Below are 25,746 nucleotides of genomic sequence, written 5' to 3' on the forward strand. Positions count from 1 at the left end.
CAGATCTTGTAATTTTAACCTCCTCGGCGGTATGATTTTTTCCGATTTTTTGTGCTGAAAGCGGTACCATTTTTTTGCATGGAAATATGTAGTTTTTTATTGTAGGCTGTAATTTTTAGGAATAACTCACTGAAATCTGTATGAACAAGAGTCTAGTAAACATCCCGGGTAGGATAAATCTTGAAACACAAAATCATAAATAAGAATTTAATAAATAATCATAAAAAATAATATAATAATACATTTAATTCAATAATATAATCAAACCAAAAACACTGAAATTTGAAATACAGAGGCAAATTCGCACATCGCTGAGCAAAGTCGCAAAATCGTTTTCAGTGTCTGATGACGAATTTCCCCACGAATCATTATCACTCAATTCTGCAAGTGGTTCTGATTTACTATCGCTGTTCTAAAACCGCTTTTGACGTAAAGGGACGCTTTTTGGACGCCATGGACTTTTCTAAGTTTCTAGGCAGAAAGAACATTCAAAATGCAGGCAGGGCACAGGACAAAGCAGTAGGGACCAAATATATGTGAAATGCATTGAAACAGCAATGACAGCAAAAATGACATTTTTTAAAAATTTCAAATTTCCCGCCGGTTCCGGCGCCCGTACGTCCCGACGTCACAGGGACCAGAACACAGAAGCCGGATGCCGGCATCGGCCGGAGAAGATGGCCGGGGACGCTGCAGGGGACACATCGCGGGAGCGAAGGACAAGGTAAGTGCTGCAGGGACCCCCAGAGCAACGCCGCATGGTAAGCCCGAGTGTAGCTCAGGGTTACCGCTCTTGGTATAGAAATTGTACCCCGAGCTACACTCGGGAATACCGCTAAGGAGGTTAAAGGGTCACCTTAGACAGTCCGGGGGAAACTATAAACGCAAGCGACATTTGACAATTTTTACCGACAACTACCTGTGAGGTTAACAAGGAAAACATTTATTCATACTGTTGCCAACATGCTTCCCACAGCTTCTAGTGCTGATAAAAAGCCTTACTGCTAATAATTGCCATCCTTGCACTGAAACAAAAGGTCCCAAACCAATAGCACCTCTTTTTAGCTTCAGATAACCAAGATTAGACAATCCTTTGCTTAAGAATAGGTGACCACCATAAAACTGAATGTGAACATGCAAAATGCCCAGAACATTTCCTCGAGTAAACAAATCTGATAAACTGGGACGAGATCACACAGAGTTCAGATTACCCACATACAGGAGGTCAGATTACCCACATACAGCATTCAAATTACCTACAAAACTAAGTTTTTCAGAAAGTTTGAACTTGGTGGAAGCATTATGGAGTCAGCTGGCCCCTGTGCACATGATTTTGTCAACACAATGGCTCTGGAGCACCACAGTTACACAGCACCGTGGAACCCTTTAGTGCAACTCATCATCCTCCACAAGCAGCCACCAGACAAAAATTGCTGAAAATCGCTCACCTTCAGCAGCAGGTATGGAATGAAAGAGGTGGCCTCCAACTCTGTTAGGTGGTACTCCTCTTGGCTAAGCATAGCAAAGAGTAACTTCAGATACTCCAAGGCCTTCATCAAAACGCTGGTGTTTGTGTCAAAGAAACGCAAGGTGAACCATTTAAGGATGAGGTCCAAGCAGTTCATAACACCTTCCTTTTCACTCTCCAGATGCTAAAATGACATCAAGAACTCATCACAACTGCACACCAAACAAGAAAAGCTTGTATCGCCAAGCATGCTGTGTTCCTGCACCAAAGTATCTCTGCTCACCTCAGTCATCACAGCTATGCCCTTTATGTGGTGCTGGAAATCTGCATGGAAAAGCTCATCTTGCAGCCATTTTGCAAGACACGCTGACATCTGGGTTTTGAGCTGTTCGATGTACTCATCACGAGGGGCAGGGAAGTTCCATTTCAAGACCTGTAATAAATACCAACTGTAAATGACTGTATGCAAACCACAGCACAAAAGTGATTTAACTACTTCAAGTCCGGACACTTTCACCCCCTTCCTGCCCAGGCCAATTTTCAGCTTTCAGTGTTATCACACTGTGAATGACAATTGAACGGTCATGCAACACTGTACCCATATGAATTTTTTTTAGCATTTTTTGGTGACAAATAAAGCTTTATTTGGTGGTATTTATTCACCACTGGGATTTTAATTTTTTTGCTATATAAATGAAAAAGTCCAAAAATTGAAAAAAAAAGGTGTTTTACAACATTTTGCAAATAAATATTTCATCATAAATCTTGGCTAAAATTTATTCCATCATCTTTTTAGTTAAAAAAAAAAAAAAAACCCAAATTAGTTTATAACCCAAAATTATATTTTTAAAACTTTTTTACATTTATTAATTTTTTTTCAATATCATTTTATTTTTTTTTAACATACTGTCACCCTAGCAGTACAGTGTCACCATGGTGACACTATACTACTTGTGGGGGGTGATGAAGATTTTTTTTTTTTTTTTTAATACCAATTGATTTTACAACCTTTATGGGTGTAAAAGCAATCATTTCTCCTCCTCTCTGGCTGCATTCTTGCAGCCATTGAGAACTACTGTGTGAGCTGTGATTGGTCACAGCTTGTCACATGGTACCAGGCTGTTGTGAATAGTCTTATCATTCACAGCTTTCACATGTAGCAAGCAATGATGTCAGAAGTGACATCTTGCTTACTACTCTGCATGTGATCACTGATTGGCCAATCGGTGATCACATGATCTGGACCTCGCAGAGAGGTCCTGTCCAACGATCGGTGTTCCACTGTGTCCGGAGGACACAGCAGGCACCGGATCGCGGTGCTGCGCGCTCCCAGGGAGCGTGCACAAGCAAGGGGCGGGGAGGCAGTTAATAAACGGCCACCCAACCCTGCACTGCCACCGTTTATATACACAACGGCCAGATGGGAGGTGGTTAAGACCAATATTAAAAAAAAAAAAAAAAAAAAAAGCCACCACAAGGCTCTGGTCATGCCAGCTGGGCAACCCACAATGAGGTTAAATGCAAACTGCCTTGCGATAAAATGCAGGGAAAATTTAAATTTGTCATGTTTTAATGTATTAATCGACCCTATGAGTAAGTCGGAAGTGACAAAAACACCTCAGAGCGTGACAGTGCGGCAACCGGAAGTGATGTGGACCGTGACCGGAAGTGATGTGGACCGTGACCGGAAGTGATGTGGACCGTGACCGGAAGTGATGCGATGCAATCTGTTACCAACAAACCGGAGGTGGTGAGAGCACCTGGTCTATGTTCACGTCAGACCTATTAAAGGATACAGCATTTGGGCTCGTTTTATCAGTTCTCTTGTGAGTAAGGTCCAATCATTTAATTAAAGGATCTGGTTGTTCATACTACACCATTGGAGCGGTTTGTTGTTTGTTTTACATGGTCTATTTGGATGCAGTGGAATCTTTATCTCAAGTTATCTAGAAGTCATCTTTAATTGGGAAAAGTATCCCAGGAAGCTCGTTTGCCAACCACGAGCGGAAGGAAAATATTTGTGGAGAGTTTACATCCATGTGGGGGATTCCTATGAAGCACATGGTGAAGGAGAAGATTTGATTTTATAGACTTTGGATCACGATCATGTGTTTTCATTGACTCACTTTTTATTATATTTATTTTTACATTGATTTCTGTCGCATTAATCACGGACAGTTTGTGTTGTCACCATTAATGTTTATGGGTATTCAGGGGACATATTATTGATCATTTATTTAGCACCACTATAAACACTTTATGATTTGGGGGTTTTATTTTTACATGCATTAATCTGTCTTTTAGCACACATGTAAAATGCAGGTCAAAACAAACACAAAAACATTGTGTGTGTCCTGTTCACCCTATAGAGCTGCGTTAACCTGTATTCCATTAAAATGCCCACATGTTGTCATTTAATGCAACACAACCCAAGTCAGCGCAGCATTGTTGTAGACCTTTGTAAAATACATACCTGTTGAATTTTAATGCAATGCAACCCAACCAAGGTAATGGCAGCATTGTAGTGTGAAAAAAGGACACACAGAAGACAGTTTCTTTTTTAGTTTGACCTGCATGTCACAAGCATGTGGTGGGGGTTTTACACATGAAGCAGGAGACATGGTATATGTTCACTAAATAAAGCAGAAAGGTGAAAACCTGGCAAATCCTCTGCAACAGCTTTCCCTCCAGCAAACCCTCAGAACATCAGGAAGCTGCATAGCAATGCCATTACCAACTCTCACTTCAAACCTAAAATCAGACTTGCAGTCGGAGGCAGCAATGTCCAAAGTTCTAAAACTGTAGTTATACAGCTATGAAGAACAAAGCACAAGAGTGCCATAGTGACATTGTACGATGTGCACCAAATTTTTTTTCAGTCAATTCCAGGATATAATAAAGTTATTTCTGTATTCAAAAGGAAAAAAAAAAAAAGTGTGAATTGGGCAAACAGTTTGTGGTGCAAGACGGTGCCCAATTTCAGTTCTAAAAACACATTTCTAGCTTTACATCCAGACACAAGAGGGACATCCTTTCGTAGAAAAATTATCCTTTGTTAACCTCCCTTCTGCAGTGGTTTCTTTGTGGATAAATATCAGCAGCACACTGCTTTTTCTTTAACCACTTGCCCTCTAGAGGATTTACCCCCCTTCCTGACCAGGCCATTTTTTGTGATACAGCGCTGCGTTATTTTAACTGACAATTGCGCGGTCATGCTACTGGCAGTTAACATATTTAAATGTTGCCTATAAAAAAAAAATAAATTGCAAATCATCTTCAAATGCAGTAATCAAACAGCACACACAACCACCATATCACCACTTCACTCACCTTTAAAGCCTTCTCTTCCTTTACCCTCTGTTCCTTTCCATTTGGAACAATGATAAAAATGGGTCCAGACTTGTCTTCCTCATCCTTCGCTGTCGGCTTGCTGGGCATTTTCTTAGCAGACACAGCCTGGGGGGTGGTAACATTAGACCCAGTTATAATGTAGCCAAGGGTAATTAATGACTGGGTTAATTAAGGTCTATTACTGGTGCCACAAAAAAAAAAAAAAAAAAAAAGTGTGGATTAGGTCTCAGTCATGCTTAGCACAGCACTGAGATTAGTCAGAGAAAGTGATAAGTAATATGGAGTCAGCTGGCCCCTGTGCACATGGTTATGTCAGCAGCCTGGCTCTGCAGAGTGTGCAGTGCTCGGCACCGCAGCACCCATAAGTGCAACTCATCATCCTCCATCTCAAACAGGCCTATGCGGAGTGTGTGCGCCAATATAGCCAGAGTGCAGGAGAGAAGACACACACGTGCATTGATAGCAATCAATCCCCTCCTAGTGCCTTTTTATTTACCGCCTGTTTAGCTGTCTTGGCTTTGGACATGCTGGTGTTTACTTTCGTTGGGGTCATGCTGGTATTACCCTCTGATGACACAGACTGGGTCTACAGAGAAAGGACTCCTCATTTACACAATATTAACAAAAAGATACACAAAACTTCCGTCTAAGCATACAAAACAGCTTCTAGCACTAATGGCTGCTTACTGTAAGCGATTATGGTGCCACCGGGCCTGTTTGCGGGATCCTGGAAATGCTGCAGGAGCCCAACTTAAGTGAAAAGTGACTCCAGCACTCTGCAGGAACATACTCTTTGCAAGAATTTAGTTTCTCTGCTTTCCTAGGCTCCAACAAGAAGGTCCAATGACTCTCTCCTAGACTTCCTACAAAGGTCGCTATACTGAATTTCTGGCAGTTGAAGTCAAGTCTAGAGACTCTTGAATAGAAGAGTCCTGCCTACAAGTAGGGGTAAGGGGGTATTGGAAGGAAACTGTTTTTGTTCAGTGGAAATTTTATGGGTTTTCAATAAATAGGTAAACTATAGACAAAAACATTAACTTCAGCAAAAAACTACTTCTGCGAAGACTAAGGAAATCGTAAAACCACAGTCAGGGTTTTGTTATTTGTGTGCCCCCACTAGGATTTCCTGGTCAGAGAAAAAGCAAAAAACCCAAGAAAAAAAAAAAACACAAAACCTAAAATCGGTTTTATACACAAAAATAAAGTGAAACAAAATATCACCCCAATATATTACACATTTAAAACACACACACCTTATAACATTAGGACAGGACAACTTACCTTTCCTTTAGCTGCTGGGGCACCTGGTTTGCCTTTTTTGGGGTCTGGCTTACTCTCAGGTGCTGGTGGTCCAGCATCAAAAGCTGCAAGAGGAAAAAAAATAAAATAAATGAATGATGAAAGGGTACAGCAGGCACCAAACCTTGTTAGAGGAAAAAAAAAAAGAAAAGTTTTGAAGCCACACACTACAGAAAGTCAGAGTCAAAACTACACACGCTTACCTGGAGCTGGGGCAGGAGCTGAAGGTGGTGCAGCTGCCTGCTTGGTGTTGGTCTTCCCTGCAGGAGCAGCAGGTTTGGCTGGCATGCTGGTTTTAGCCTTCTCCAACATAGCAATAACTTGGTCCTTGGATGCTGGCTGTAATATCAAGTATGTCACATGCTGAAACTGGCCAGATTGTTCTTTAAAAGTCTAGCACACTTGCCTACAGTTTATGGTGACCAAGTAGATCTACATATTTTAGCACAACATACAAAACACTGGCTGGTGTCTCAGTTACTTTAAATAAAGGCATCATGTTTATAGGTTTCTCGTTTGACTAGGTAGCTAAAAAAATGCTGTATTCAAAAACGGGAAAAAAAAAAAAAAAAAGTTTGAATTGGGCAAAGTTTGTGGAGCAAGACTGTGCCCCATTTCAGTTCTAAAAACACATTTCTAGCTTACATCCAGACATGAGGGACATCCTTTCGTAGCAAAATTATCCTTTGTTAACCTCCTTCTGCAGTGGTTTCTTTGTGGCTAAATATCAGCAGCACACGGCTTTTTCTTTAACCACTTGCCCTCCAGAGGATTTACCCCCCTTCCTGACCGGGCCATTTTTTGTGATACAGCCAGGTTGGATAAAAATCAATGATTTTTTTTTAAAAATTTAAAAAAAAAAAAAATCAGATTTTATTTAAATCGGATTTTTTTTAAATAAAATGCTTTTTGAGGAAAATATATTACCATCCAAAGGTTATTCCATCATGAAATAAAGATTAGTTTTTTAATTATGTAGAATAAGGCTGTATATGTTTAATTTTTTTGGTAAATAAATTCCATGAATCCATTCACAATGTCATGCTCTTCCAGAGGTTTTTGTAAGATTATTGGGCAGTTTCTCTGCCTACAAGATATTATCACAGATGTTTGGTTTACTTTTGCAGTTCTCAAAACTGAATTTGACTCAGCGGAGATCACATGCCTCTTCTTCACAGCAAAAATGTTATAACATGAACAGAGTTAAGAAAAAGACCTTCATCCTAACTTCTACAAACCTATGAATACAGAATCAACCCCTTCAGTGCCAAGTTTCAAGAAGTTCAGTGAATAGAATAGAAACAATATTTTTCTGATTGTTTGGAGTGGAATAGATCTGCACAAGAAGAAAGTGAAACTAAGTGTGAGGAGGAAGGGGCTGACAGTCGAAGTTTCTTAAAATATATATATTTTGTTTTGCCAAATTAGTTACCAAACATGGATGTTTAAGCAAATCACATATGCTGGAATGTTATTGTTTCAGTTGAATAAATCTATTTAAATTGTTGTTATTAAGGTAATGATTATTTTTCTCCTTTCTAAGTACAACAGAAAAGTTGTCCAAATATGAATGATTAACCTATTAAACTGGGGATAAAAAAACTAATATGAAAAGTTATTCTAAAAATCTTCATCTACTTGTATATTAAAGTTATACCAGCAAGAATTAGTCTTTATGTAGAAAACTAGGATTTAAATCAAGCCTTACTGACTAGTGATTTAAATCAAATCCACCCTGGATACAGCGCTGCGTTATTTTAACGGACACTTGCACGGTCATGCTACGCTGCACCCAAATGGCATTTATGTCCTTTTTCCCCCAGAAATAGCTTTCTTTCGGTGGTATTTGATCACCTGTGCAGTTTTAAATTTGAGCTATATAAAAGACTGACAATTTAAAAAAAAAATTATAAAAAAAATCAAATTTTACCATAAATTTAGGCCAAAATGTATTCTGCTACAAGTCTTTGCTACAAAAAAAAAAAAAAAAAAAAACATAATCTCAATATGTGTAAAATTAAATTGTTTGTTTACGTGAAAGTTATAGCATCTACAAATGCCGGTATATATACACACATACTGGCATTTTTTTTTTTTTTTTTTTTTTTAATACTAGTAATGGAGGCGATCAGCGATTTATAGTGGAACTGTGGTGGGAACCGACTCCCTGACATCCCAGTGAAACGAATACAGTGATCAGTGCTACTAAAAAGCACGATCACTGTACTAATGACACTGGGCAGGAAGGTGTTAACAACTGGGGCGATCAAAGGGTTAACTGTGTGCTGTGCTTTACTAGGAAGGCATGCTGTTTTGTATTGCTCTGCAGCATGCTGGAGCTGACAAGGGAGAGATCTGTATTGTTTACGTACAGACCTCTCCGTCAGTAATACTCAGCGACTGTCGGGTGCCAGAGGGGAATCTCTGGCCGGGACCTGGTGACCGACAGCTGTAGCAGACCGACTGTCTTTTGCCAATGGTAAAGCATGGCGGCGGAATAATCCTGGTTTGGGCAGTCATATCTTTGTATTCTGCAGACCCCATCATCATACTGAAAGGTAGAGTCACCACCAGCACCAAAGTACACATTTTGGCCGACCATGTGCAACACACAGTGCATAGTTTCCTGAAGACCGCAGCCATTTACTAAAATGATAATGCTCCAATACACACAGCTGGTGTTGTCAAATTGTGGTTTGACTAGCATGCAGATGAAGCCTTGCAACTTCCCTGGGTGCCACAGTCACCAGACCTCAATATCAGAGCCTCTATGGTCAAATTTGGACAACAAGGTTCGGGCGCATTTTCCACCTCCGTGGGAACTGGAAAGATTTTTGCACGAAAAGTGGTACCAGATGCCATTATCCACCATCCAAGACTTAGATTTGTCAATTCCCAGAATTCAGGGCATCTGGATGTCAAAAGGTGGTCCAAAACAATACTGACTAACAATTTTGTTCTTTAACCTGGTTATTCCATACATTTTGTCCAAACCCTGTATTTAACCTCTTGCCAACTGCGCTATAGCCGAATGACAGCTACAGCACAGTTCTCCTGTTCTGGGAGGGTGCCATACGACGTCCTGCTAGAACGCATCCTCCTGTGTGCCCCCAGCAATCTCTGTGATCAGGTAAAAGGCCAATCATAGCAGCCTTTTACGACATAATCAGCTGTGTCCAATAACACAGATCACGGAGTAAATACAGTTGCTGGTTATCGGCTGCACTTTCCTCACACTGTCACAGCATGAGGAAAGTACTGCTGATAACCGGCAACTGTCCTAGAACAGATTGGCATTGATGATCAGTGCCCAGCAGTGTCACATCATCCGTGCCCATCAGTGCTGCCTATCCGTGCAGCATCAACGCACATCAGCGAAGGAGAAAAATTACCTGTTTGCAAAATTTTATAATAGAAAAACAAACTTTTTAAAATGTTTTGCTCTTTTTTGTTTATAGTGCAAAAAATAAAACACCCAGTGGCGATTAAATACCACCAAAAGAAAGCTCTATTTGTGTGGGAAAAAAAAATTCATATGGGTACAGTGTTGCACGACTGTGCAATTGTCAAAGTGCGACAGCGCTGAAAGCTGAAAATTGGCCTGGGCACGAAGGGGGTAAAAGTGCCCAGAAGGCAAGCGGTTAAAAATGAATCCACCATGTCAATTCTTAGCATTTTAAAGAACTACAGACCAAGATAGCCCTTGGCCAGCAGAACCTGGGCCTGGTACAGCCATACCATTAAAGCCAGCAACTGAACAGAATGACAAATTTGTCCTTGAGACAGAAAATGCTGGATGATCCAGGAGCCTTAATACCCATGCCCTGACCAGTCCAGAATGACCTTCAGCTTTAGCCTTTGAAGCAGACATTAAGTTTCAGAGGAGAAAATAAATGCATCAGGTTGAAGCAATCCCAGAGTGCCACCAGCACATCCACTGTTGATGCCAGAGGATCCCTGGAGAGAAGCCTGTCCAGTTTGCTGTAGAACCTGGAGGTCCCCATCGCTGTCCCTCAACTCTGACATAGGTTCTTGAACACCTTCAGATTAAAAAAAAAAAAAAAAAAAAAAAAAAAAAAAAAAAAAAAGAAAAAAAAAGGGGACCATTCTCCCAGATGGAGTTCCTGCTGGTAGAGAAAATCTACCAACTGTCCACATCTGGAATGCACACAGTGGACAAGGCTGCGTTTTCTCCAGGAAAAAATCTGACCTACCTTCTGGTACTTCCCAGATGACCACCACTGCCACGGGGTTGTCCAACTGAACCCAATGACCATCCAGCAGAATGGTCCAACCCTAATTGCCTGAAGTTCCAGGATGTTCATTGGTAGACAAGTTTATGACAACCTAATCCCCTGCACTGAGGTGGTGTCCAGTACTCTCTCAGCCAGGAAGGCATTTGACTACAGAGTCCTCTGTGACAGATGAATCAGTCCAGAGACCAGATTGATTTGCCCCAAAAGACAATGTTACGCTGCAGAGGTTTGGACCTAAACTGTGCAGATTGAATAACCTTGAAAAAGGCTACCATCAGACCTAAAGCATGGAGTTGGACAGCTCCTGGACTGAAGAATTTGAAGCGAAGACCAGAGCAACTGAAGTTTCTTCTGTGGATAAAACACTCAAGTCTTAGCTGTGTCCAGCTCTAGATACACATACTCTAAAACCATGAGACTGCTCCAGCAGTGATTCCTGAACGTTCAGGACCCATCCTAATTGCTTTAACATCAGTATGGTACATGTTAAGTTATCCCACAGTTTGCACCAACTATTTCCTCCACAGGAGGTCTAAGAATCTCATAAGGGGGATGCTACAAGAGCACAGTTGGGGGCAGCATCTTGGTGAATACCCGAGGTGCAGATGAGAGGCCAAAGGGCAGGGTTGCAAACTAGTAGCTCAGGGGCTCCACTTCATAGCATAAATAGTGATGACGCCCTGGAATAATAGGAACACTTAGGTAAGCATCTTTACTGTCCACAGAAGCCAGAAGGTCCCCTTTGTGAAGAGGGTCATGACAGATTTAGTAGATGTGCAGAATGTCTGGACTCAGACATTCAGAGCTTTGAGATTAAGAATGGAGCAAATGCCCCATTTGGGCATGGAAACAAAACAGATTGGAATAAAACCTTTGGAACTGTTCTTGCACAAGAACAATGACACCCTGATCCAGAGGGCCTGAGATGGCTCAATGGAGATCTGCTGACAAAGGAATATTTGAGGGGAGATACCAAGGAAGGGGCAGAGAGGGAAATGCCAGTATGTAATCCAGGGATACCAAATCCTGCAACCTGCCTGAGATGCAAGCTAACCACATGTGCACAAAATGTACAACCTTCGAGTAGAGTCTCAAAGTAGAGGTAGGGCATGTGGAGAAAACCAAGGGAGGAGTTTTAAAAGTCAGAAGTAGAATAATTTGCAGTCGGTTATTTAGATGCCTTCTGCTGAGGAAGACAGGTTCTCTTGCTACTTGTAGCAACCTTAATAATACGCTTTACCACAAAAGGCCATGAGGATCAATTTTTTTTTTGCATTTTATAACAGTCTTACGCATATGCAGGTCCTCTAGATTCAGCAGTAGACAGACTCCTCAAGAGTGAGCTCATCAATCAAGGACTGGAGCAACTCAGAATCAGACTGTGGCCAATGGGTCAGAAGAAGTCGATACGGCCTTGGTCAATTCCGATATAGAATCAGCTTAAGGAAGCGTGGGAGTATGCCTGTGGCTGAAAAAGCTAAAAAAATGGGTCTGGGTCCAGCAACATCTAACCGAGCCTGAATACTTTGAGGACAGAACAGACTACGAGCAGAGAACTGCAGGCTGCAGATGTTGGAAGGCTGCAACAGATGGTGTGTATTTGAGGGCACTTCGTACAATAGGACTGCCCTCAACCTTGTCTAGAAAAACAGATGTGTTGTGACCATGTGGGGGTAAGGGGTATCCACAAAACTCAAACAGCTGGTAGAGTGCCGGATGGCCACATGTGGCCTGCTGGTGTGCAGCAGAACAGATCGAAGTTCCACCTAGCTCCCTGTAAGAGGGGGGGGGGGGGGGGTATTCTCTCATTGCTTTTGGGAAAAGCGGAGTACATCACCCTCACCCAGCGGATGACCGCAGCACTTAATCCTACTGTTTCAACCCCGCCTGTAGCAAAGCCGGCAGGAACAGGGAGTAATGGCACCCAGAGATTAATGGTAAATTATGTAGGTCTGAGAGTTTGGCCTGTCAGGCTTACCTGCCAATCAACAAGCACTGAGATATTGTCAGCAGCTCCAGAACTGAAAGTGCTCCACAGTGAGAAAAGCTCCCTACATGGAGTGCCTGAGAGTTATTTCCAGGCAATCATTGCTAAATCCATCCACTTGGACAAGGTACTACAAAAAGGCAGCTCCTCCAGAGAGCTGCAATCAAAAGACAAAGCTCCAGCAGTGATTTAAAAGAGTTGAGTGTTTTTTTTTTCTCCAAAAGATGCTAAAAAATAAGTTGAGTTTCTAAAAAACATCCTCTGCTCCTTGGGGGGGGGGGGGAAAAAAAATAAATAAAAAAATAAAAACAACCTGAGGCATGCTGGTAATACGTGAAATTACCCTGGACTAGTCTACAGGTTTTTTTTTTTTTTTTTGCCAGTATCCAGTCCTCCTGTAGTCCGTCATGAACGAGAGAGCATTTACGGCAACACACACACACGCACACACACGCACACACACGCACACACACCCCAACTGTTTGCCCAAGTCAACTCAAACCTTTGTTGAAAAAGGACAGCTAGATAATTAAGCTGTTCATCTGAAAGTAGAAGGCAAGTTAAAACCTAACTACGCTTAAACCTGCTCCCATCCCAATTCTATCTACCCTGTAAAGGAAAGATCTGTATACCTAACCAAAATTTCTAAAGCTGCACTGTTATGGTCACATGGAAGAGAGAAATCGCCAGCAACGGCTGTAGTGCCTGGGCACTGATGTCACCCATAGTCTTACTATGGGGAATCTGTTGTTGGCTGTCCCTCTACACTGAAGTCAGTGCTGGGACCCGATCACGTGACTGGACCAGAGCAACTTCAGAATAGGAAGAACAGGCATCTTTCCTTTTACAGAGTAGATAGAATAGGCTTAGAAAGGAGGTGGGAGTAGATTTAAGCTCAGGTTTCAACTTGCCTTTCAATTTAGCAGTGGCAGTGTACAAAATGTGGCAACTGTAACACAAGTTAGTAAATAAGGCTTCATCATCCTGGCAAATTTGTGTGCAAAACACTGGTTGTATCCATTTGCTGTGACTGGTTACCAGTGGCAAATGATATGTATGAGAAGAAGTGACCAAGAAGGAATTCCATTTTTCAGTCATTTGGAAGCTTGCCTTGAAACAGAGGGATGAGAGTGTACAGCATCCACCTCTTACTATACATTACAAAAGTTACCGATTAGTTACTGCAAAGGTGCCCTAGAAGATCACTGGTCATAGGTGATAAAAATATACCTTGAGCTTTCCAGTAGCTTTGGACATCTTTTCAAATCCTATATGCATCATGAACATAGGCAGGGCTTCTTGGGCTTTTTTTCGGACATCCCCATTGCGGTCCTCCAAGCACCCATACAGATACGGAACACACAACTGAAGATCTGAAGGGACCATTCGCAACGTAGGCAGTTTCTCAGCCAGCCACCCTAGCAACTACAAAAAAAACAAAAAAACACGAGAACACATTTAATAAAATGAACAGTAGACTAATGTACTATTAAAGTGGAGCATTAGTCAAAATGTTAAAAGGTCAGCAACTTCAAAAAAACAAAAAAAAAAAAAACTAGCTGCTAACTCTTAAAAAAACAAAAAAAAAAAACAAACTCACCTGTCCCTTGATCCAGCGGTGTCCTCACCACAGCCGGTTTCCCCGGCCATCCTCTCTCCTCGGTGTCTAGGTGATCAAATAGGAAGTGGGAGCAGGTACCTGTCAAGATTGGGTACCCAGTCCTCCAAAAAAGGTGTCAATATTTAACGAGGAGCAGGGGATGAGACCTTACAGCAGAACTTCCCATTTTGGGTGGAGCGCCACTTTAACATTATAAAACATTCAGCCTGTAAATAAAAACACATTTATAAATATCCTACCTCCTGCCTCAGGAAAGGATTCTCCTTTTTCAGCTCTTCAGACAGGTCCTCTCCTTCCAGCCATTCCTTCATACCAGTCTGTTCCACCCAAGAATTGAGAGTCACCAGTGCTGCCGCTCGAACATTTGCCTGATAAAGGAAGAAGAAAAAGATTAGTTATATCTCATGCAAATCTAAATGCAAGACAGAATTTGCTTTAAAAACCATCAGCACAGTGGTATTAAAAACAGCCTAAACTTCCTGTCCACTCATACAAGAATAATGCTGAGCTACCTTTATAGGCCATGTAACCAATTGCTATGAGAGTCATGTGACCAAATTTGAGCTATAGACAGGATTGCTGACATCACCAGAACCTTCAGAGTTAAACATTACGGTAGTTTTACACCTAGAAGGTATGCAGCATGACCTGTGCTAGGCTTGGCTCATTAGATTGACACTTGAAATTGCAGGATCCCCATGTTAACGCAGGTTAGTTATGCTGATACCAGAAACTCTTACCCATCCACCTCGCCACTGGTTTAAAGTATTATCTAACTCAAAAAGCAGGAATACAATTTTTGTAACAGCATACAATAGATGTAGTACAGAGTATATATATATATATATATATATATATATATATATATATATATATATATATATATATATATATATATATATATATAAAAATCAGGGCAATAACCCTCATGAAAGTATCAAGCGTTCAAAGCTATGCAGAATAGCTCCTTCAAGTCCCCATTCCAACAGTTTCAAAAAACAGCAGCTTCTGTAATCCTGTGTACAGCAGCATTGAAACTGGCAGCAATTAAAGGCTACATGAAAAACACATGAGCAGACAAGAAGCTGCTGAGAGAAAATGGTATAAAAAATAAAAAAAATAGGAAAGAATCCCATCAATCTGGTCTCGCCACAGTGTTGACAATTGAAGGTCATCAGGCTGCTCAGCTCTATAAAATTAAGCATAGGTTATTCACCTTGCTATCCCCAAGAACAGTTACGATCGGTATGCCCAAGTTCTTAACATGATGTTTAATGTTTGCACCCATGGCAGTGGCCAGCTGTTGCAGGATACTCAGTGTCTGCTGAACCTGTCAGATAAAAAGACAGACAAAAAGAAACTTATACCAAGACATCCTTCAAGATTTGCACCGAAAAGAAATGTTGAAGTTTTAAAAGATGCTAAAATTAACAATGCATACCAGGATCTTGTTTGAGTCATTGAGACGGCCCTTTAGTGCAATTGGAAGCTCTCCAATATTTGAAAGGATAAACTTAGCCTCGTTAATAATGGCCGTTGTTTCATCAAGTCCCTCCTTGCGTATTTTCCAGTTTTTATCACCAATCTTCGATACCAGATCTGAAGTGATTTTGTCACTAAAGAAAATAAAAAAAAAATAATAATAATAAAGGTACAATAAAACATTGCTTTTATATTTTGCGATCCTACAAGAATGTACATTTTATAATACCCAACATAACTAAAATATACAAGAAACCAATATTGATACTGTTCTGTTATGTTTTTGTTTTACCCTTTGCATTAGACAATGAACAAATTCTAAACTTAACTGTACACATGGCAGGAAGGACACATTTCAAAGTTTTTTTTTTTTTTTTGCTTTGTAGGTGTATAGAAAATAAAATTTGACATACATATTATAGATCACCTACAGTAGACCTGCATAGTTGAAAGTGCTTCATTTCACCTTATGTCTGCCCGGGGCAGCATATCCATGACATCAGCATGGGAGTCCTCTTCTTGCTCGTCTGCTTCATCACCCTCATCTCCCCCTGCACCAGACTTGGAAGACCCTCGGGTTTGAGCTGGTGGTGTCTGTCCTTTCATCTGTCAATTTCAACATCATACCAACATCAGACACAAATTCAAAAGACCTGTACCTGCAAGAACTTCTTATTCTGTTCTGGAAGTGCAGCGATTTAAACTCCCCATCTAGTAGAATTGACAAATAATTGACTTTCAATTTAACAGCTAAAACAAAAACACAACCCCAGCCTGCTGATTGGAGGAGTTATGAAGCAAAGCTATAAGATAAGATTCTTCTGCTGCATAATCTCTTTCCATGTTTATCAATAAATAAAATGGCTAACAATATTTCTCAACAGAGGAGTCCTCAAAGGTATGGCTTATCCCTAAAGTTCTGCTATGTTCCCCTAGCAACAATGACAGCACTAGATGTTTTTAACCACTTCAAGTCCGGATACTTTTACCCCCTTCCTGTCCAGGCCAATTTTCAGCTTTCAGTTCGGTCACACTTTGAATGACAATTGAGTAGTCATGCAACACTGTACCCATATGAATTTTTTAGCATTTTTTTGAGACAGATAAAACTTTATTTTGGTGGTATTTATTCACCACTGGGATTTTTTTTTTGCTATATAAATGAAAACGTCCAAAAATTTTGAAAAAAGTGTTTTATAAAATTTTGCAAATAAATAATTTCTTTATAAGTCTTGGCCAAAATGTATTCAGATATCTTTTCAGTAAAAAAAGATAACCCAAATTAGTTTATAACCAAAAATCTTAATTTCTAAACTTTTTTTTACATTTTAATATATAAATATATATATTTTTTAACATACTGTCACCATAGCAGTACAGTGTCACCATAGTGACGCTGTGCTACTTGTGGGGGAGATGAAGATTTTTTTTTTTTTTTTTTACACCCATAAAGGCTGTAAAAGCAATAATTTCTCCTTCTCTCTGGTGGCATTCTTGCAGCCATTGAGAATTATTGTGAGAGCTGTGATTGGTCACAGCTTGTCACATGGTACAAGGCTGTTGTGAATAGCCTTGTACCATGTGATCTCTGTGATCATTCACAGATTTCACAAGTAGTAAACAATGTTGTCAGAAGGAACATCTTGTTTGCTACTATTCATGTGATCACTGATTGGCCAATCAGTGATCACATGATCGGGACCTCACACAGAGGTCCCGCACATCAACTGGAGGACACGGGGGCACCGGATCAAGGTGCCGTGCGCTCCCAGGGAGTGCGTACAGGCTGAAAACACGGGTTCAGTTCATGAATAGCAACCCGCTCCTGCACTGCTCCCGTCCAGCTGTTTATGTACATGTGGCGGGAAGTGGTTAATATGAGAAGTCTTAAATCTGAACATAAAAACTCTATAAAACACTTCTGCTGTGGGAAGTAGTTAACCTGCAAGCTCAGAACCTGGCAGGAAAAGGTAGTCTATTCTATATTACAGTGCCAGTAGCATGCTTCTGATGACCAGCATTAACATTTTAGGTGCAACTATTACTAGAGACTGTGGTTCTGCTCTGTCCAGTTTAAAGTGGTTACACAACACTTGGGCAACATACCTTCTCAAATTCTGCATCAATTTGGGATAAGAGAGCAGGCTTCTCCTCTTCAAAAAACATTCGTAGTGGTGCCCCCATGTATAGATACATCACACCCAGCAAGGTAATGGCAGATGTCCTAATAGCCTGTAAGGATGGTTATCAGAGTTAGCGAAAACAGCTCCAACACAAGACATTTACCCTCTTTCTCCGCTTACTTACTGGGTTTGTGGCAGCGAGGGCTGTCTTTACGTTGCTGATAAAAGCCTTGACATTAAGCCTGAAAAGAAATTGGCATCAGTTACTATGAGCCCTTTTTGGTGTGAAGAATTCATTTACAACATTAAAAAGGGCTCCTGGAAGACCAGGTTACCACATTGCATGCAACAACATTTGACATGTTTGGCCAGATATAGGAAATATAAATTAAAATACAGAGGTAATTTTGAAAAACAGGTCTTAACTGGTGGAAAATGGCAGAGAAATAATGGGAATGCCATTTGGAACAATCAAACATGGGCAGCTTTATCCTCATAAGAGGGTCACTAAATCTTACACACTAAAATAACTCGCACACAAGATTTTACTTTTTTTTTGGTGTTTTTATCTTTGAGCTCCACCAATAGAGTGAACTTCCTATAGGATTTTGTCAAATGGTGCTATTACGCGCCAGTGCTGACCTCGTCAGCAATCCATACACAAGTCCATGTTGTGCCGTTACATACCGCCGCCGGCTTAGTCAGCACACAGTACTGTAGTTCATCTCAGGAGTGATCACAGGGCCACTCCATAACCACATACAGTTTCAACAGAAGTTAAAGCACAGCAGCTTTTATAATCAGGATTTCAGGATGTGCAGACAGATGCTACAATTGTAGAAGTACAAAGTGACAACAAATGGTATTGAATTTGATTTTTTTTTTTTTTGTGACTACAGATCTTAGCGAGGCTTTAAAGTGAGGTTTAGTTTAATAATGAGAAGATTAAATACTTACCCTGAAAACCCAAATTCTTTAATTGCATTTGATAGCCAGTTTAGTGTTTCAGATTGGTTCTTGGGGTTTTTCTGAGCGAAAGCCAAAGATACAACCTACAAGAGAACAGCAGCAGTTGCGCTTTACAGCAAACCCCAATTATTAAAATTGACCCTGTAGTGGATAGAAAGAAAAAAAAAAAAAAGAAAAAAAAAAACAAAAAACAAAAGCACTAACTCCACACAAAAGACTGATTGAGCCTTGCTCTGTTGAAAAAAATATTGCTTCTACAGCAGAATCTTCACAGCCAATGTGCTTTTAGATTCTTTTACATCGGTTGGCGTCTACAGTGCAATGTCCTGTAGTGACCAGCAGCTGGAACCTCATGACATGGCAAATGGAGAGATTTTGCTGTGAGACGGTATCTCCTGAATAGAGTTAAAAGCAAGGACAGGTGGTGGAAGCGATTTTCCTATTACAAGTTTTTCTGTTAAGCAGCAACAGGGCTGCTTTAAAGAGCCTAAAGGAATGCCGGCTCTTGTGCTCACTCTTTGGTACAATCCCTCCTTCAAAACACTGAAGTGGGTCAATTCACTACATGTAACAAAAAGGTGGTAAATTGGCATCTTACCTGCTCAGCAGTCCAAGGCAGGGTACAGGCCTCTGCAATAGCACTAAGTGCTTCTTTGGCATTACCGCCACATTTCACATCTCCCACTTTGTCTACTAGGCCGTCAAAGACCACATTGGCAGAGGTTTTGGAGAAATTGCCTTTCTGGGCGATAAGAGCTACAATGTGCAACTTCATCTGCATGACCTAGAGGTAAAAAGCACGCTTGTTTGTCAAACTACTGCAGCAAGACATTATTAGAAACCAGTCACAAGTAATGTTGAATAAAAATAGACTTTGTTGAAGAATTTCAGCCCAATTATAAAGCAGTTTACAATTTGTAAGGGGTGAGCAAATGAATTCACTCTGCTCCACGACATTCAGTTACCACGTTCTGGAAAATGGTGTATTTGTGTGAGGGTTACGGGAGACACACTCAAACCATCATGGGCTTACTTCGTATGAGCGCTACTTAGAAATGTACATTTTTCTTTAATTACAAGTTCACTCTTAAGCAGCGTCATACCCATGACCACATATTCCATTTTTTCTTGAGGTTTTTTTTGTTTTGTTTTCAAAAAAGCTCCAAGAAAAAAATTGAATATGTGTCCATGAGTATGAGGCTGCTTAAGAGTGAACCCGTAATTAAAGAAAAATGTACATTTCTAAAGAGCGCTCATGCTAAGTAAGAAAGGTCAGTTGAAGTAGTGAAAAAAACAACGATAATTGTTTTTATGACTTTTCCAAAGGAAAAGATATACATCACCTAAGAACACAAACAAAAACACTGGAGTCTAAGAGTGGGAGGAATATACAAGGGCAAAGGGAACAGGATCAGCAAAGCTTTTTCCAGTGTTCAATCATCTGAAGGTGGCAAAAACTCCAGGTGTACAACTCATGGTGAACTGGATGATTAACAGAAGTAACCATCGTCAGGGATTTGTACGTTTTCCAGGGTTTTTCATGAGGATTTTTTGCATAAAAATTAAACCCAAACATTTACTTCAAATGAGTTACATATTGTTCAGTCTTAGGGCTAATTGAGAAAATAAAAGCAAATATTTCTTTAGTTCAAACAGAAGAGGAGGCATACCTGGAAGTTTGTTTCCTTAAATCCAGGTTTCCTTGCCAACATCTTGACCAAAGCTTGGCATGGTATGTCATTTCTTTCCATAGACTCCACAGCCTAAAGAAAAATCAGTGTTTTAGCCCTTTGATCAAACAGTTCAAACATTCTAAAAGCATAAACCTAAAAATAAATACCTTCTGGAAATCTTCCATGCTTGCCAGCCTTTCCTTCCAGTTACTGCTATCCAGCTGCTGCATGCATAAAGCAGGAAGAACTGCTGCTGCTTTCTCTTCAGAGGCCTCAGGCTATAAAAAGGGATGAGAAGTGTCAGAACTAGACAAACATCACCAAGCCTTCTAAATACCGAACATTTCTAAATTCATTTGGACTTACAGAAGCGACATAGCACAATACCACTGCATTAAATCTGTTGGCTTTACTGTAAAATTTCAGAACAGGAAGTTTTATATTCAGCTGCCACTCACTTTTGACCTGCAGCCAACTCAGAGTGCAACTTCATAGAGTTATGAGCGCTTCCTTAGCCAAGTTAACAGCCAGGGCTCGACAAATCCCGGGCGGCAGGTCGCCACAGCACCCAGAAAATGCATCCTGGTGCCCAGGCTCCCACCAGCCCGTCCACCGCTAGCACCAGGCAGGAGCAACTCCTTGGGCAGCCGTCCACTGAGCTCCTCACCTTCTCTCTTCCATTGGCCACGTATCACATGTCTGCATTGCGTGGGCGAGCGATGGTTGGGCAGCCTGTCAGCCTCCCACTCTACATTGGCCAAAACCTCCAACTCCCTTTTGACCCTCCCCCAATCAGGAGACGAGTGGAGGATGGCAGCTTCTGATTGGCTGGCTGGGAAGATGGCAAGGACGACACATGGAGGAGCTGACAGTGAGCCCCGGTGGCCCTGGGAGCTGGTTGAACTCTATGCCCCAGGCGCCTGCCTTCGTGTGGTCTCTGCTTTCTCCCCTGCCGGGCTTGCTTCCCCCCCCCCATAATCGCCACATAAATACCTGGAAGATCACTTACACGCTCATAAAATGCTGAATAAAAGGACTTCAAAATACACTTACCGAGAGCTCCTGCTCAAAAACTTCTTTGACATCAGCCGCTTTCTTGCCCTTTGCAGCACCTCCACCAGACGCAGGTTGTTTGGCTTTTTTGACCAGTCCTCCAGTCTTTAAGTGAGAGGATAAAAAAAAATAAAAATAAAAAGTGTCAGGGTAGCAGGGAGATGTCAGGCTTTGAATTCCCTGAAGAGAGCATAGAATAAAACATACCTTGGCTGCAGGTGGCTTCTTAGTAGCCATGCCTGGTTTGGCAGAATCCTTTGCATCTTTCTCAGGAGCTGCAGTCAGAGATGGAGCACCCTTCCCGGCAGCGGAAGCAAGTGGTTTAGTTTCTTTTTTCTCTCCAGAAGCAGCACCCCCCTTTTTACCATGGGCTAGTTCTACTTTATCTGCACACTCTTTGATCTGTGTACCCACCAGAAAAAAAAAAAGTTAAATATACCATCATACAATAGACATTGTTCTCCATATATTGCAGAAAGTCAGCAGCTCTGTCATACCCTGTCAAGCTTCAGTTTATCGACCTCCGCAAGAAAAGGATTAACGGCTTTCTCCCCAACAACTTTCTGTGCTGTGCCCAGCGCTTCAAAGGCTGCATCTCTGACTTCAGGAGCAGAGTCATTGATTTGCTGTAAAGAAGCAATACAAACTGGATAAACATGCAAACACAACCAGATCTTGAGTTTATTATTTTAGGAGGGTGACAGTTATCAATACCACCTTTCCTAGATCAGCCCATAACAGGACCAAACACACCACAGGATGTTATTTTAATTTTTAAAAGAAAAAAAAAAAAAAAAAAAGAAAAAAAAAAAAAAAAAAGAAGGTTCGCTATGCCTGGACAGACAGCAGATCCAGCACTTTGCAAGTTTATCAAACAAGCAGAGCGCCAACTTGAAAGCCCTTCTATTTAAACGTGCTCCTGCACAGTGACGTCCTTGTCTCCTCCACACCCTACCTTCTAAGTATAGGTCGGCAATCTATGTTTTTACCTGCAAAAAGACTAATTGCTAAAACCTGCATTATTATCTATTTGCCAGTTGTGTCTCAATTCGAGAGAAAATTTATAAGGGAAATTTGCAAAGACAGTTGAAAGGAGCATTGTTTACGGAGATTCATGGGTAATGTGGTCCTTCCGTTGTGACCTCAGAAGCTATCCGTGATAAAAATTGCCTCTAATTTTATGCTTTTAAAAGTGGCTGTAAAGGCTCAAGGTTTTTTTTATCTTCATGCATTCTATACATGAAGGTAAAAAACCACTGAGCAGCAGCAGCAGTCCCCCCCCTAATACTCACCTAAGCCCCCTCTTGATCAAGCAATGTGCACTGGAGTCTCGGCTATACCGGGACTCTCTCCTCATTGGCTGTCAATCACAGCCAATGAGCCAATGATGGAAGGGGGCAGGGCTGAGCCAGAGCTCCATGTGTGAATGGATAACACGGAGCAGCGGCTGGGGAGTGTGCATGCTCGGGTGTCTTCGTAGCAAGCTGCTTGCTGTGGGGGCACCCAACAGGAGGGAGGGACTAGGAGCACCAGTGGGGGACCCGAAAAGAGGAGGATCTGGGCTGCTCTGTGCAAAACCACTGCATTCAACAAGTATAGACATGCTAGTGTTTTTTTTTTTTTTTTTTTTTTTTTTTTTTAATTTAAGCCTTTAGAATCACTTTAATGCTTCCAGATGTTACAGGCATAAAGACTCCAAAACCATTTTTTTTTTTTTAAGAAAGGAATGACTTAATTGGAAGTTGCAGTGGTGTAAAGCGGTCTTACAAACACTATTTAGTAGTATTCTTTAGCAAGTAACAAGTCCGCATATGGGTCAGACCGACAACACCTCAGTACCTCCTATGCATAAAATAAATGCCAACTGTTGCAGTCCTTAGACTGTTTATAAAGGACTTCGATGCTCTGCCATGAAACAATCATGAACAACATTCAACAGAAATGGACAAATGAGTATACCTTGAGGAGAGCAGCACAGAAAGGCTTCAGCAAACTCTTGGGCAGCGTGGATGGAGTGCAGTGACGGAAACTCCTTGCAAGAAACAGGGAGGTTTGTTGCTTTATTGTTGGGTTCTTATTATCCATAACAGCCAGGATATCTTCACTGAGATTCTGCAGAGTGGTCTGAAAAAAAAAAAAAAAAAAAAAAAAACCCCATGAGAATGACACCAATGTGCACAATGTTATGACCGATGGGTTTTCGCACAATGCTTCATGGATACTCACTGTGAGAAAAATAGCATCTACGGCCTCCTGCAGGGCTTGGACTACCTGAGGTTTCTTCTCCTTGAATTTCTCAAAAATAGTTGGCACAACCTGCAAAAGAAAAAAAAAAAAAGTTATGAGGTTATAAAAAATTAATGATATTATATACTTGAACTCCTAAAAAGCTGAAACCAGCCATTACAGTTAAGATCCATACATCAGGCCTTTAATATACTAAAACTGAAAAGCACTGCTCTTCTGTGGCATGTAAGATGCAGTTTTGGTATAGTTTCTACTTACATGTCCAGCGTACGAACCAAACTTCTTCCTCAGACCGGCGGCCAGCCCTGCCAGACATTTGGCAGCCAGTGCTACAAGCATGACATTTGTGTCTTTTCCAACAATCTGCAAGATAAAAAAAAAACAAAACAAAAAACGGGACCATCACAATTTTAGAAGACCAAAAATTTCTAAAACAAAACCCCCTTCATTTTTTTTGCCTCAGAATCTTACCTTCTTCAAAGCTTTGACAAGGTCTGCATAGTCACCTGCCTCCAGCTTCAGGTTTTTAACAAGGGCTTCCACAGCTTCCAAAGCCTCCTTTCTCTCCTGCCACTTTTTGGCCTCCTATGCAAAGTTATAAGGGAAAACGTCAGTAAGTTTTCAATTTTAATAGATATCCACTGAACAATTAGGACAATTTTTTTTAAGTGGCTGTAAGGAGTATCCCACCTGTAACCCCCCAATGTGAAACCCACTCCCTATTTGCAGTGATTAATACTTTGTCAAAGATTTATTTAACTTGCAGTGAAAACCAGTAACAAGAACAGATCATAAACCCTGAGTCGCTAAGTCAGTAACTGCATACGGGTCAAAAATAAAAGAAGAAGTTTCAAGTTTAACTGAAGTACAATTATAAAGGCTTGTGTATATGGGCTTCCGATATCCTCAGAATGGCTTCTTCCCAAACCAAAATGAAAGGCAAATGACACCTGATGAGTTTTATCAGTATCAATGGGTGGAATAGTGCCTCAAAGGCCTGATAAAAGGCAAGCAAAGGGCCACATCCGGCCACCGTTTGGAGACCACTGATCAGTCATTGCAGCAAACATCTGGCACCATCACTGTGCTGCATTATAGGAAGCTCCAGCACAGAGAAAGCTTCATGCTAGATCACTGTACGAATACACATGCCTCTTGTATTTTGGCAATACTCGCTAATCCTGGAGTTCAGCTTTAAAACACAACAGTTACTGAGCATGATATGCTTCGTTACTAATCTACAAGGCCACTTACGATTTTGTCATAAAAATCCTTTGGCAGTTTGGAGAGAATCTCAACAGCTTCCAGTAGCTCATAGGCATCCACCTGAGGTGCAGCTTCCTCATCTCCATCTTCATCTGAAGAAGAGGAAGGGAAAGAAATCATGGGTCAGAGATCCATTCCTAACCTATATATGAAGCCCGATCCCCCCCAAATATAGGATACAGTAGAGAATAGTTAAAAAAATAAAAAGCCTTCTGTGTTACTAGAGACTTTCCATTTACCATTTCTTCTGTAGACACAAAAGGGACAATGGAGAAGGAAAAAAAAAAAAAACACAACCTTCAAGAAGGAAAAGTGTTATTTAGTTGTCTTCGAAACAAGCACCCCAACTTAAAGTTTTATGTTCTGTTGCCAATTTTAAAAATGTTCTATTATCCCTTTCAGTCAGAGTTAAAGTAGAACTAAAGCCAAATTTTAGGGGGCTAGAGCAAGGGAGGGTTATAACCCCTGTCAGATTTTTTTTTTTTTGCCATTTGTGTCCCATTATGAAGATTTCCCATCACTTCCTGTCCCATGGCCAAACAGCAAGTGAGAAGAATTCCCAGCAAATTAAAGGGAATTTCTTGGAGACCCCCAGGTCACCACAACTAGTATCCCCATAGGAAGATTACTTTTCTGGGGACAAAAATTTGGGATTTCCTGTTACTTTCAATGAGAATGGTAAACAGGACAAAGAGGGTGATACTCCCTAGCAGGGACACCAACAGTAATAAAAAAACAAAACAAAAAACAACAACACATTCTAACACCGCTCCACTCTAGCCAAAATAAAAAATAAAATGTTTTTACTTTAGTTAAACTTTAATCTAACTGGTACCAAGAAAGCATCCTAACATCCCCTAGCACCCCCCACCTAAACAGGAACGTCATTCTTTTAATCAGCACTGACTTCTTAATCCTAATGCTGCCAGCACTTGAAAATGGATGGGATAG

The 25,746-nt window shown here is 41.0% G+C and overlaps 1 protein-coding gene and 2 non-coding genes across 10 annotated transcripts in view; all 3 read right to left on the reverse strand.

Moving 5' to 3' along the window:
• The window catches only part of CKAP5 (cytoskeleton associated protein 5), a 91,786-nt gene that overhangs the window by 22,298 nt on the left and 43,742 nt on the right, over positions 1–25,746 (reverse strand). For 6 of the 8 annotated variants that reach the window (XM_089686753.1, XM_089686757.1, XM_089686755.1 and 3 more), the window contains exons 7-31: positions 24,784–24,887; positions 24,001–24,114; positions 23,788–23,892; positions 23,509–23,598; positions 23,242–23,406; positions 21,780–21,908; positions 21,490–21,684; positions 21,283–21,387; positions 20,397–20,507; positions 20,227–20,319; positions 19,155–19,340; positions 18,545–18,639; positions 17,772–17,829; positions 17,571–17,696; positions 15,931–16,070; positions 15,424–15,598; positions 15,199–15,312; positions 14,222–14,350; positions 13,592–13,786; positions 6,322–6,457; positions 6,101–6,183; positions 5,316–5,405; positions 4,799–4,924; positions 1,752–1,901; positions 1,449–1,652 (exon numbers count right to left, since the gene is read on the reverse strand). In XM_089686753.1, the coding sequence (XP_089542879.1) occupies positions 1,449–1,652; positions 1,752–1,901; positions 4,799–4,924; positions 5,316–5,405; positions 6,101–6,183; positions 6,322–6,457; positions 13,592–13,786; positions 14,222–14,350; positions 15,199–15,312; positions 15,424–15,598; positions 15,931–16,070; positions 17,571–17,696; positions 17,772–17,829; positions 18,545–18,639; positions 19,155–19,340; positions 20,227–20,319; positions 20,397–20,507; positions 21,283–21,387; positions 21,490–21,684; positions 21,780–21,908; positions 23,242–23,406; positions 23,509–23,598; positions 23,788–23,892; positions 24,001–24,114; positions 24,784–24,887 (3,218 nt within the window). The remainder of the gene's footprint in view (positions 1–1,448; positions 1,653–1,751; positions 1,902–4,798; positions 4,925–5,315; positions 5,406–6,100; positions 6,184–6,321; positions 6,458–13,591; positions 13,787–14,221; positions 14,351–15,198; positions 15,313–15,423; positions 15,599–15,930; positions 16,071–17,570; positions 17,697–17,771; positions 17,830–18,544; positions 18,640–19,154; positions 19,341–20,226; positions 20,320–20,396; positions 20,508–21,282; positions 21,388–21,489; positions 21,685–21,779; positions 21,909–23,241; positions 23,407–23,508; positions 23,599–23,787; positions 23,893–24,000; positions 24,115–24,783; positions 24,888–25,746) is intronic. The other 2 variants (XM_089686759.1, XM_089686758.1) reach the window with 1 other exon arrangement.
• On the reverse strand, positions 1,303–1,410 carry LOC149455015 (small nucleolar RNA SNORD67). Its single transcript, XR_016314132.1, has one exon. It is a non-coding gene; the product is annotated as a small nucleolar RNA SNORD67 (small nucleolar RNA).
• LOC149455016 (small nucleolar RNA SNORD67) lies at positions 5,098–5,205 on the reverse strand. The gene has a single exon (XR_016314131.1). It is a non-coding gene; the product is annotated as a small nucleolar RNA SNORD67 (small nucleolar RNA).

Source organism: Staurois parvus, unplaced genomic scaffold, assembly GCF_062004578.1.
Source record: "Staurois parvus isolate SC_StPar_1 unplaced genomic scaffold, SC_StPar_1.0 ptg000410l, whole genome shotgun sequence".
Taxonomy (NCBI): Eukaryota; Metazoa; Chordata; class Amphibia; order Anura; family Ranidae; genus Staurois; species Staurois parvus.